The sequence below is a fragment of the Taudactylus pleione genome, unplaced genomic scaffold (genome assembly GCF_031769625.1).
Source record: "Taudactylus pleione unplaced genomic scaffold, aTauple2 ptg002171l, whole genome shotgun sequence".
NCBI lineage: Eukaryota > Metazoa > Chordata > Amphibia > Anura > Myobatrachidae > Taudactylus > Taudactylus pleione.
In genome coordinates, this window is record NW_028286565.1 from 44940 (window position 1) to 58697 (window position 13758).

Genomic DNA, 13758 nt, shown 5'->3' on the forward strand with positions numbered 1-13758 from the left:
GGAGAGACAGTATGTCACATATAGAGAGAATGTGTGAGAGGACGGAGATGGGGAGAGACAGTATGTCACATATAGAGAGAATGTGAGAGGACGGATGATGGGGAGAGACAGTATGTCACATATAGAGAGAATGTGTGAGAGGACACATGACGGATGATGATGGGGAGAGACAGTATGTCACATATAGAGAGAATGTGTGAGAGGACTGATGATGGGGAGAGACAGTGTCACATATAGAGAGAATGTGTGAGAGGACGGATGATGAGGAGAGACAGTATGTCACATATAGAGAGAATGTGTGAGAGGACGGATGATGAGGAGAGACAGTATGTCACATATAGAGAGAATGTGTGAGAGGACGGATGATGGGGAGAGACAGTATGTCACATATAGAGAGAATGTGTGAGAGGACGGATGATGGGGAGAGACAGTATGTCACATATAGAGAGAATGTGTGAGAGGACGGATGATGGGGAGAGACAGTATGTCACATATAGAGAATGTGTGAGGACGGATGATGAGGAGAGACAGTATGTCACATATAGAGAGAATGTGTGAGAGGACGGATGATGAGGAGAGACAGTATGTCACATATAGAGAGAATGTGTGAGAGGACGGATGATGAGGAGAGACAGTATGTCACATATAGAGAGAATGTGTGAGAGGACGGATGATGGGGAGAGACAGTATGTCACATATAGAGAGAATGTGTGAGAGGACGGATGATGGGGAGAGACAGTATGTCACATATAGAGAGAATGTGTGAGAGGACGGATGATGGGGAGAGACAGTATGTCACATATAGAGAGAATGTGTGAGAGGACGGATGACGTAGAGACAGTATGTAACATATAGAGAGAATGTGTGAGAGGACGGATAATGAGGAGAGACAGTATGTCACATATAGAGAGAATGTGTGAGAGGACGGATGATGGGGAGAGACAGTATGTCACATATAGAGAATGTGTGAGGACGGATGATGAGGAGAGACAGTATGTCACATATAGAGAGAATGTGTGAGAGGACGGATGATGATGAGGAGAGACAGTATGTCACATATAGAGAGAATGTGTGAGGACGGATGATGAGGAGAGACAGTATGTCACATATAGAGAGAATGTGTGAGAGGACAGATGATGGGGAGAGACAGTATGTCACATATAGAGAGAATGTGTGAGGACGGATGATGAGGAGAGACAGTATGTCACATATAGAGAGAATGTGTGAGAGGACGGATGATGGGGAGAGACAGTATGTCACATATAGAGAGAATGTGTGAGAGGACGGATGATGAGGAGAGACAGTATGTAACATATAGAGAGAATGTGTGAGAGGACGGATAATGAGGAGAGACAGTATGTCACATATAGAGAGAATGTGTGAGAGGACAGATGATGGGGAGAGACAGTATGTCAGATATAGAGAGAATGTGTGAGAGGACAGATGATGGGGAGAGAGAGTATGTCACATATAGAGAGAATGTGTGAGAGGACTGATGATGAGGAGAGACAGTATGTCACATATAGAGAGAATGTGTGAGAGGACGGATGATGAGGAGAGACAGTATGTCACATATAGAGAGAATGTGTGAGAGGACGGATGATGAGGAGAGACAGTATGTCACATATAGAGAGAATGTGTGAGAGGACAGATGATGAGGAGAGACAGTATGTCACATATAGAGAGAATGTGTGAGAGGACAGATGATGAGGAGAGACAGTATGTCACATATAGAGAGAATGTGTGAGGACGGATGACGAGGAGAGACAGTATGTCACATATAGAGAGAATGTGTGAGAGGACGGATGATGAGGAGAGACAGTATGTCACATATAGAGAGAGGACACATGACGGATGATGAGGAGAGACAGTATGTCACATATAGAGAGAATGTGTGAGAGGACGGATAATGAGGAGAGACAGTATGTCACATATAGAGAGAATGTGTGAGAGGACAGATGATGGGGAGAGACAGTATGTCACATATAGAGAGAATGTGTGAGAGGACGGATGATGGGGAGAGACAGTATGTCACATATAGAGAGAGGACACATGACGGATGATGAGGAGAGACAGTATGTCACATATAGAGAGAATGTGTGAGAGGACTGATGATGGGGAGAGACAGTATGTCACATATAGAGAGAATGTGTGAGGACTGATGATGGGGAGAGACAGTATGTCACATATAGAGAGAATGTGTGAGAGGACGGATGATGAGGAGAGACAGTATGTCACATATAGAGAGAATGTGTGAGAGGACGGATGATGGGGAGAGACAGTATGTCACATATAGAGAGAATGTGTGAGAGGACGGATGATGGGGAGAGACAGTATGTCACATATAGAGAGAATGTGTGAGAGGACGGATAATGAGGAGAGACAGTATGTCACATATAGAGAGAATGTGTGAGAGGACGGATGATGAGGAGAGACAGTATGTCACATATAGAGAGAATGTGTGAGGATGGATGATGGGGAGAGACAGTATGTCACATATAGAGAGAATGTGTGAGAGGACGGATGATGAGGAGAGACAGTATGTCACATATAGAGAGAATGTGTGAGAGGACGGATGATGAGGAGAGACAGTATGTCACATATAGAGAGAATGTGTGAGAGGACGGATGATGAGGAGAGACAGTATGTCACATATAGAGAGAATGTGTGAGAGGACGGATGATGAGGAGAGACAGTATGTCACATATAGAGAGAATGTGTGAGGACGGATGACGTAGAGACAGTATGTCACATATAGAGAGAATGTGTGAGAGGACGGATGATGAGGAGAGACAGTATGTCACATATAGAGAGAATGTGTGAGAGGACAGATGATGAGGAGAGACAGTATGTCACATATAGAGAGAATGTGAGAGGACGGATGACGTAGAGACAGTATGTCACATATAGAGAGAATGTGTGAGATGACGGATGATGAGGAGAGACAGTATGTCACATATAGAGAGAATGTGTGAGAGGACACATGACGGATGATGATGGGGAGAGACAGTATGTCACATATAGAGAGAATGTGAGAGGACGGATGATGAGGAGAGACAGTATGTCACATATAGAGAGAATGTGTGAGAGGACACATGACGGATGATGATGAGGAGAGACAGTATGTCACATATAGAGAGAATGTGTGAGAGGACAGATGATGAGGAGAGACAGTATGTCACATATAGAGAGAATGTGTGAGAGGACGGATGATGATGGGGAGAGACAGTATGTCACATATAGAGAGAATGTGTGAGAGGACGGATGATGGGGAGAGACAGTATGTCACATATAGAGAGAATGTGTGAGAGGACAGATGATGAGGAGAGACAGTATGTCACATATAGAGAGAATGTGTGAGAGGACGGATGATGGGGAGAGACAGTATGTCACATATAGAGAGAATGTGTGAGGACGGATGATGAGGAGAGACAGTATGTCACATATAGAGAGAATGTGTGAGGACGGATGATGAGGAGAGACAGTATGTCACATATAGAGAGAATGTGTGAGAGGACGGATGATGGGGAGAGACAGTATGTCACATATAGAGAGAATGTGTGAGAGGACGGATGATGGGGAGAGACAGTATGTCACATATAGAGAGAATGTGTGAGAGGACGGATGATGAGGAGAGACAGTATGTCACATATAGAGAGAATGTGAGAGGACAGATGATGGGGAGAGACAGTATGTCACATATAGAGAGAATGTGTGAGAGGATGGATGATGGGGAGAGACAGTATGTCACATATAGAGAGAATGTGTGAGAGGACGGATGATGGGGAGAGACAGTATGTCACATATAGAGAGAAGGTGTGAGAGGACGGATGATGAGGAGAGACAGTATGTCACATATAGAGAGAATGTGTGAGAGGACAGATGATGACGTAGAGACAGTATGTCACATATAGAGAGAATGTGTGAGAGGACGGATGATGAGGAGAGACAGTATGTCACATATAGAGAGAAGGTGTGAGAGGACGGATGATGAGGAGAGACAGTATGTCACATATAGAGAGAATGTGTGAGAGGACAGATGATGAGGAGAGACAGTATGTCACATATAGAGAGAATGTGTGAGAGGATGGATGATGGGGAGAGACAGTATGTCACATATAGAGAGAATGTGTGAGAGGACGGATGATGGGGAGAGACAGTATGTCACATATAGAGAGAATGTGTGAGAGGACGGATGATGGGGAGAGACAGTATGTCACATATAGAGAGAATGTGTGAGAGGATGGATGATGGGGAGAGACAGTATGTCACATATAGAGAGAATGTGTGAGAGGACTGATGATGGGGAGAGACAGTATGTCACATATAGAGAGAATGTGTGAGAGGACGGATGATGGGGAGAGACAGTATGTCACATATAGAGAGAATGTGTGAGAGGACGGATGACGTAGAGACAGTATGTCACATATAAAGAGAATGTGTGAGAGGACGGATGATGGGGAGAGACAGTATGTCACATATAGAGAGAATGTGTGAGAGGACGGATGATGAGGAGAGACAGTATGTCACATATAGAGAGAATGTGTGAGAGGACGGATGATGGGGAGAGACAGTATGTCACATATAGAGAGAATGTGTGAGAGGATGGATGATGAGGAGAGACAGTATGTCACATATAGAGAGAATGTGTGAGAGGACGGATGACGTAGAGACAGTATGTCACATATAAAGAGAATGTGTGAGAGGATGGATGATGGGGAGAGACAGTATGTCACATATAGAGAGAATGTGTGAGAGGACGGATGATGGGGAGAGACAGTATGTCACATATAGAGAGAATGTGTGAGAGGACGGATGATGAGGAGAGACAGTATGTCACATATAGAGAGAATGTGAGAGGACGGATGATGGGGAGAGACAGTATGTCACATATAGAGAGAATGTGTGAGGACGGATGATGAGGAGAGACAGTATGTCACATAGAGAGAGAATGTGAGAGGACGGATGATGGGGAGAGACAGTATGTCACATATAGAGAGAATGTGTGAGAGGACGGATGATGGGGAGAGACAGTATGTCACATATAGAGAGAATGTGAGAGGACGGATGATGGGGAGAGACAGTATGTCACATATAGAGAGAATGTGAGAGGACGGATGATGGGGAGAGACAGTATGTCACATATAGAGAGAATGTGTGAGAGGACGGATGATGGGGAGAGACAGTATGTCACATATAGAGAGAATGTGTGAGAGGACGGATGATGGGGAGAGACAGTATGTCACATATAGAGAGAATGTGTGAGAGGATGGATGATGAGGAGAGACAGTATGTCACATATAGAGAGAATGTGTGAGAGGACGGATGATGGGGAGAGACAGTATGTCACATATAGAGAGAATGTGTGAGAGGACGGATGATGGGGAGAGACAGTATGTCACATATAGAGAGAAGGTGTGAGAGGACGGATGATGAGGAGAGACAGTATGTCACATATAGAGAGAATGTGTGAGGACGGATGATAGGGAGAGACAGTATGTCACATATAGAGAGAATGTGTGAGAGGACGGATGATGAGGAGAGACAGTATGTCACATATAGAGAGAATGTGTGAGAGGATGGATGATGGGGAGAGACAGTATGTCACATATAGAGAGAATGTGTGAGAGGATGGATGATGAGGAGAGACAGTATGTCACATATAGAGAGAATGTGTGAGGACGGATGATGAGGAGAGACAGTATGTCACATATAGAGAGAATGTGTGAGAGGACAGATGATGACGTAGAGACAGTATGTCACATATAGAGAGAATGTGTGAGAGGACGGATGATGAGGAGAGACAGTATGTCACATATAGAGAGAATGTGTGAGAGGACGGATGATGGGGAGAGACAGTATGTCACATATAGAGAGAATGTGAGAGGACGGATGATGGGTAGAGACAGTATGTCACATATAGAGAGAATGTGTGAGAGGACTGATGATGGGGAGAGACAGTATGTCACATATAGAGAGAATGTGTGAGGACCGATGATGAGGAGAGACAGTATGTCACATATAGAGAGAGAATGTGTGAGAGGACGGATGATGATGAGGAGAGACAGTATGTCACATATAGAGAGAATGTGTGAGAGGACGGATGATGAGGAGAGACAGTATGTCACATATAGAGAGAGAATGTGTGAGAGGACGGATGATGATGAGGAGAGACAGTATGTCACATATAGAGAGAATGTGTGAGAGGACGGATGATGAGGAGAGACAGTATGTCACATATAGAGAGAATGTGTGAGAGGACGGATGATGGGGAGAGACAGTATGTCACATATAGAGAGAATGTGTGAGAGGACTGATGATGGGGAGAGACAGTATGTCACATATATAGAGAGAATGTGAGAGGACGGATGATGAGGAGAGACAGTATGTCACATATAGAGAGAATGTGTGAGAGGACGGATGATGAGGAGAGACAGTATGTCACATATAGAGAGAAGGTGTGAGAGGACGGATGATGGGGAGAGACAGTATGTCACATATAGAGAGAATGTGTGAGAGGACGGATGATGGGGAGAGACAGTATGTCACATAGAGAGAGAATGTGAGAGGACGGATGATGAGGAGAGACAGTATGTCACATATAGAGAGAATGTGTGAGAGGACGGATGATGAGGAGAGACAGTATGTCACATATAGAGAGAATGTGTGAGAGGATGGATGATGAGGAGAGACAGTATGTCACATATAGAGAGAATGTGTGAGGACGGATGATGAGGAGAGACAGTATGTCACATATAGAGAGAATGTGTGAGAGGACGGATGATGAGGAGAGACAGTATGTCACATATAGAGAGAATGTGTGAGAGGACGGATGATGAGGAGAGACAGTATGTCACATATAGAGAGAGGACACATGACGGATGGACTATGTCAGGTTATAGTTGATATAAAAGAATTGGGTGGAGGAGTCTCGGGGGTCAGGGAGCCGGCAGGACGCCTGTATTTGGTGCCGGTGACATCTCGGCAGGTTACTTACACTCAGATATTAGGAAACACTCTGTAATACAATGTACAGTACGTTACCTGGTCTGTCTAAGAAATCCCACTGTCCCAGGTCTGCGATGTCCAGTCTCCTCAGTAACAGGACCGTACGGCTCAGATTCTCCTGCAGGATTCCAGGAGGGGAAACTTCCGGCATCTCTGACTCAAACGTATTTTCCAAGTATAAACGGTAACAAATTGCTACAAAAACAAAACTAATGTAATGAACACATTACAGGAGACTATATACAACCCCCCTGACCCTGCTGTGTATAATACAGCTAATGTCACATCCCGGTATTGTACTCACCCCCCTGACCCTGCGCTCTCATCCTGCTGTGTATAATACAGCTAATGTCACATCCCGGTATTGTACTCACCCCCCTGACCCTGCGCTCTCATCCTGCTGTGTATAATACAGCTAATGTCACATCCCGGTATTGTACTCACCCCCCTGACCCTGCGCTCTCATCCTGCTGTGTATAATACAGCTAATGTCACATCCCGGTATTGTACTCACCCCCCTGACCCTGCGCTCTAATCCTGTTGTGTATAATACAGCTAATGTCACATCCCGGTATTGTACTCACCCCCCTGACCCTGCGCTCTCATCCTGCTGTGTATAATACAGCTAATGTCACATCCCGGTATTGTACTCACCCCCCTGACCCTGCGCTCTCATCCTGCTGTGTTTAATACAGCTAATGTCACATCCCGGTATTGTACTCACCCCCCTGACCCTGCGCTCCCATCCTGCTGTGTATAATACAGCTAATGTCACATCCCGGTATTGTACTCACCCCCCTGACCCTGCGCTCTCATCCTGCGAATCTCTGCTCGCGCTTTACTTATCGTCCTATACACCTGAGAATCAGCACGAATTCGGGGATTGTAAACCTGGAAAAAAGATAAATAATTGGATAAGGTAAAGCTGCATAACTCGAACTCATCGGGTATGCAGTACAATGTCATCACTGCTGCAGAGTATCTCATCTGACGTGCTGCACTGACATAATATACTGTGTGCTTAGGTGACCACAATGTCATCACTGCTGCAGGTATCTGGCATCTGCTATCGGACATATTATTGCAGATAAATTGGCAAGACCACTATCCTCAAGCTGGGTGCACACTATACCTAAATGTACCCAGCGATAGGACAGGCAACCCCCTACGGGCGGCCGGAACACATTAGACGATCCGATGCCAAATGCCCAATATGTCGGACCCGGTCACCGCTGGTGAATAGATGCTGGGCATCTATTCTCCCTGTCAGCACGCCCCGAAGAGTGCGGAAAAAGTGACACGTCTTATAGACACGCCCCTTTTCAATGGCCATGCCCACTTTTCGGGTGCACGGGTGTCCTGGGACACTTCTCCACGCCCAGCTCCCCCGCTGGGACACCACACTGAGCTGCCTGGCTATGGAGAGAGTAGATGGATAAGATGGAGCTGGCTATGGAGAGAGTAGATGGACAGAATGGAGCTGGCAATGGAGAGAGTAGATGGATAAGATGGAGCTGGCAATGGAGAGAGTAGATGGACAGAATGGAGCTGGCTATGGAGAGAGTAGATGGACAAGATGGAGCTGGCAATGGAGAGAGTAGATGGACAGAATGGAGCTGGCAATGGAGAGAGTAGATGGATAAGATGGAGCTGGCTATGGAGAGAGTCGATGGACAAGATGGAGCTGGCAATGGAGAGAGTAGATGGACAGAATGGAGCTGGCAATGGAGAGAGTAGATGGACAGAATGGAGCTGGTAATGGAGAGAGTAGATGGACAAGATGGAGCTGGCAATGGAGAGAGTAGATGGACAGAATGGAGCTGGCAATGGAGAGAGTAGATGGACAAGATGGAGCTGGCAATGGAGAGAGTAGATGGACAGAATGGAGCTGGCTATGGAGAGAGTAGATGGACAGAATGGAGCTGGCAATGGAGAGAGTAGAAGGATAAGATGGAGCTGGTAATGGAGAAAGTAGATGGACAGAATGGAGCTGGCAATGGAGAGAGTAGATGGACAGAATGGAGCTGGCAATGGAGAGAGTAGATGGACAAGATGGAGCTGGCAATGGAGAGAGTAGATGGACAAGATGGAGCTGGCAATGGAGAGAGTAGATGGACAGAATGGAGCTGGCAATGGAGAGAGTAGATGGACAGAATGGAGCTGGCAATGGAGAGAGTAGATGGACAAGATGGAGCTGGCAATGGAGAGAGTAGATGGACAAGATGGAGCTGGCAATGGAGAGAGTAGATGGACAAGATGGAGCTGGCAATGGAGAGAGTAGATGGACAAGATGGAGCTGGCAATGGAGAGAGTAGATGGACAAGATGGAGCTGGCAATGGAGAGAGTAGATGGACAAGATGGAGCTGGCAATGGAGAGAGTAGATGGACAAGATGGAGCTGGCAATGGAGAGAGTAGATGGACAGAATGGAGCTGGCAATGGAGAGAGTAGACTGATGAGATGGAGCTGGCAATGGAGAGAGTAGAAGGATAAGAGGGAGCTGGCAATGGAGAGAGCAGTTGGACAGAATGGAGCTGGCAATGGAGAGAGTAGATGGACAGAATGGAGCTGGTAATGGAGAGAGTAGATGGATAAGATGGAGTGAGTAGATGGATAAGATGGAGCGAGTAGATGGACAGAATGGAGCTGGCTATGGAGAGAGTAGATGGACAGAATGGAGCTGGCAATGGAGAGAGAGTAGATGGATAAGATGGAGCTGGCCATGGAGAGAGCAGTTGGACAGAATGGAGCTGGCAATGGAGAGAGTAGATGGACAGAATGGAGCTGGTAATGGAGAGAGTAGATGGATAAGATGGAGTGAGTAGATGGATAAGATGGAGCGAGTAGATGGACAGAATGGAGCTGGCTATGGAGAGAGTAGATGGACAGAATGGAGCTGGCAATGGAGAGAGAGTAGATGGATAAGAGGGAGCTGGCAATGGAGAGAGCAGTTGGACAGAATGGAGCTGGCAATGGAGAGAGTAGATGGACAGAATGGAGCTGGTAATGGAGAGAGTAGATGGATAAGATGGAGTGAGTAGATGGATAAGATGGAGCGAGTAGATGGACAGAATGGAGCTGGCTATGGAGAGAGTAGATGGACAGAATGGAGCTGGCAATGGAGAGAGAGTAGATGGATAAGATGGAGCTGGCCATGGAGAGAGCAGTTGGACAGAATGGAGCTGGCAATGGAGAGAGTAGATGGACAGAATGGAGCTGGTAATGGAGAGAGTAGATGGATAAGATGGAGTGAGTAGATGGATAAGATGGAGCGAGTAGATGGACAGAATGGAGCTGGCTATGGAGAGAGTAGATGGACAGAATGGAGCTGGCAATGGAGAGAGAGTAGATGGATAAGAGGGAGCTGGCAATGGAGAGAGCAGTTGGACAGAATGGAGCTGGCAATGGAGAGAGTAGATGGACAGAATGGAGCTGGTAATGGAGAGAGTAGATGGATAAGATGGAGTGAGTAGATGGATAAGATGGAGCGAGTAGATGGACAGAATGGAGCTGGCAATGGAGAGAGTAGACTGATGAGATGGAGCTGGCAATGGAGAGAGTAGAAGGATAAGAGGGAGCTGGCAATGGAGAGAGCAGTTGGACAGAATGGAGCTGGCAATGGAGAGAGTAGATGGACAGAATGGAGCTGGTAATGGAGAGAGTAGATGGATAAGATGGAGTGAGTAGATGGATAAGATGGAGCGAGTAGATGGACAGAATGGAGCTGGCTATGGAGAGAGTAGATGGACAGAATGGAGCTGGCAATGGAGAGAGAGTAGATGGATAAGATGGAGCTGGCCATGGAGAGAGCAGTTGGACAGAATGGAGCTGGCAATGGAGAGAGTAGATGGACAGAATGGAGCTGGTAATGGAGAGAGTAGATGGATAAGATGGAGTGAGTAGATGGATAAGATGGAGCGAGTAGATGGACAGAATGGAGCTGGCTATGGAGAGAGTAGATGGACAGAATGGAGCTGGCAATGGAGAGAGAGTAGATGGATAAGAGGGAGCTGGCAATGGAGAGAGCAGTTGGACAGAATGGAGCTGGCAATGGAGAGAGTAGATGGACAGAATGGAGCTGGTAATGGAGAGAGTAGATGGATAAGATGGAGTGAGTAGATGGATAAGATGGAGCGAGTAGATGGACAGAATAGAGCTGGCTATGGAGAGAGTAGATGGACAGAATGGAGCTGGCAATGGAGAGAGAGTAGATGGATAAGATGGAGCTGGCCATGGAGAGAGCAGTTGGACAGAATGGAGCTGGCAATGGAGAGAGTAGATGGATAAGATGGAGCCTGGCAGATCTTGCCTGCTGTAAGACCAGATCTGAAGATGCGATGTACGACCCGCAGGGACGTGCATTGGCATCGTGAGTGGACGCTGACGATTTGGAGATATTTTACATGATTTGTCATTCCTATGCCACCATCTAGGATAAACAAAGTAGGATGATCAGGGTAATGACTGAAACATCATTTACTATACTCACAGATTTATATTCGCTTCCACTATCAATGACATAGCGTATCCCCGGAAGAGAGAAGGATAATTCCGCCATACAGCATGAAAGGAAAACATGGCGCTCGTAATCTGATTCGCTGTGTGAGGCCTCGTACACAGACTGCACAGAACTTCCATCACCGGGTAAGAGAGTCATAGACAACAGGGACCCCAAATTAGGGCTCAGAGATACTGATTCCGTTGAAAGTGCCTTGGTGCATCGTTGCAGCTCCTGGGGAGTATAGGACAAACATCATCAGGATGGAAAATATACCCATATCTGCACAATATTCCCAGCACACAGGGTCCTACTCACCTCTTCACTGGCCAGGAACACCAAAACATCTCCTGCTTCATCTCTTCGGTGAATATCCAGAACCATGTGACACGCAGTCATGACATAGTCTTGAGAGTGTGAAGGTCGATATACAACACTTGGCATCTGTTCCCAGGCTGGGACCCTCACAACGGAGGTATTTGTCCCTAAAAACTCTACTAGGCGTTGCTGCAGTCCTGGTGATGTCATCACCACCAATCGTAGAGCAGGTCTCTGCTGTGTGACGTCCTTTAAGAGGCCCAGGAGAAGGTCGGTGGCCACTGTACGTTCATCTACATCATCCAAAATGACCACACCAGCATTCTGGATCAATGGGTTAGAGGTCAATTCTTGGAGCAGAATAGAGTCCCAGCAGAATCTGCACAGGACAGATACATCTGTAACGTACTGTACTGTACATAGTAACAATCTGCACAGGACAGATACATCTGTAACATACTGTACTGTACATAGCAAATACTTCTAGGTATGAAACCAACACTATTATTGCTGCTTCCTAAGAATAAATCATTCTCAGACATGGAAATAACGAAGTAGCCATAACACTGGTTACATGCAAGTGATACGACATCTAGTACATACAGATATGTCCTCTTGCATCTTTGGTGCGTATGCAGCAAATCGCTCCACACATGGGGCGAGGCGTGTGCCCGCGAGCGGATACACGCACTACGTTTGCACCTACAACCCCATAGGAGTGCATGGTGCAAACGTAGGGCGAGCCATGGCAGCTGCAGGTAACCACATGGCGAGATGCGTGTGCATGAAGAGAGCTTATTGTACTTTAACGAGTAAAGCCATGCACCTGATTAAGCTTTGCAGTAAATACCTCCACCACATCTCCCCCATACCTCCACCACATCTCCCCCATACCTCCACCACATCTCCCCCATACCTCCACCACATCTCCCCCATACCTCCACCACATCTCCCCCATACCTCCACCATATCTCCCCCATCTTCCACCACATCTCTCCCACATCTCCAAAAACCTCCCCACTACCTCCACCACATCTCCCACATATATCCACATTTTTACCATACCTCCACATCTCTCCCATATCTCCACCACAACTCCCCGATACCTCCACCACATCTCTCCCATATCTCCACAACTCACCGATACCTCACCCTAACCGTCCCCTCCCACAGCCTCACTCTAACCGTAACCGTCCCCTCCCACACCCTAACGCTACCCTCCCACAGCCTAACCGTCCCCTCCTACTAGCCTAACCACAACCGTCCCCTCCCACACCCTAACGCTACCCTCCCACAGCCTAACCCTAAAAGTCACCGTCGGGATTCTGGAGCCGGTATTGTGACCGTCGGGATAGTCACCACCGGAATCCTGAATACATCTCCTTTGATGATCCTATTACAATTCATGTTACTATTATTACAGCAGGACAATGGGTAATAAACACAGAGTACAGAAAACAAGAACATGCAGACACATGGAAATAAAAGGTAGTGAGTGCCCTAGAATCTCATGCAGGATTCTCAGACTGCCACTCGCTAAGACTTCCAATGGTTCCTGTCCTTTGGGCTATAGTACATGGGGGATATACAAAGCACGGTACATACAACATGGATTCATATGATTTAGCGCCGTCCGCAAGTGCCTAACCCTAATCCCCCTCCCGCCTAAAACTAAGTCCCCCGGAGAGGGCCTAACCCTAACCCCCCCCCCTCCTTCCACAAGAATATACCTAACCTCCCGGTGGAGTGCCTAACCCTAAGTCCCCCCCGGGAGCCCTAAACCTAACCAAAGCTGTCCACACCCGGCCTCCCTTCGATCGGGATGCCGGGCGCCGATCTCCCGGCGTAGGTGAAATGACAGGCGTCGAGATTTCGATGCCTGTCATTTAACCCTTGCCGGGATTTAGCAGTCGGGAAGCTGGTGGTCGGCATTG

The 13758-nt window shown here is 46.9% G+C and overlaps 1 protein-coding gene across 2 annotated transcripts in view; it reads right to left on the bottom strand.

Moving 5' to 3' along the window:
- The window catches only part of DQX1 (DEAQ-box RNA dependent ATPase 1), a 64810-nt gene that overhangs the window by 32733 nt on the left and 18319 nt on the right, over positions 1-13758 (bottom strand). For both annotated transcript variants that reach the window (XM_088465828.1, XM_088465829.1), the window contains exons 4-7: positions 11825-12203; positions 11498-11740; positions 7803-7899; positions 7045-7203 (exon numbers count right to left, since the gene is read on the bottom strand). In XM_088465828.1, coding sequence (XP_088321954.1) covers positions 7045-7203; positions 7803-7899; positions 11498-11740; positions 11825-12203 — 878 coding nt within the window. The remainder of the gene's footprint in view (positions 1-7044; positions 7204-7802; positions 7900-11497; positions 11741-11824; positions 12204-13758) is intronic.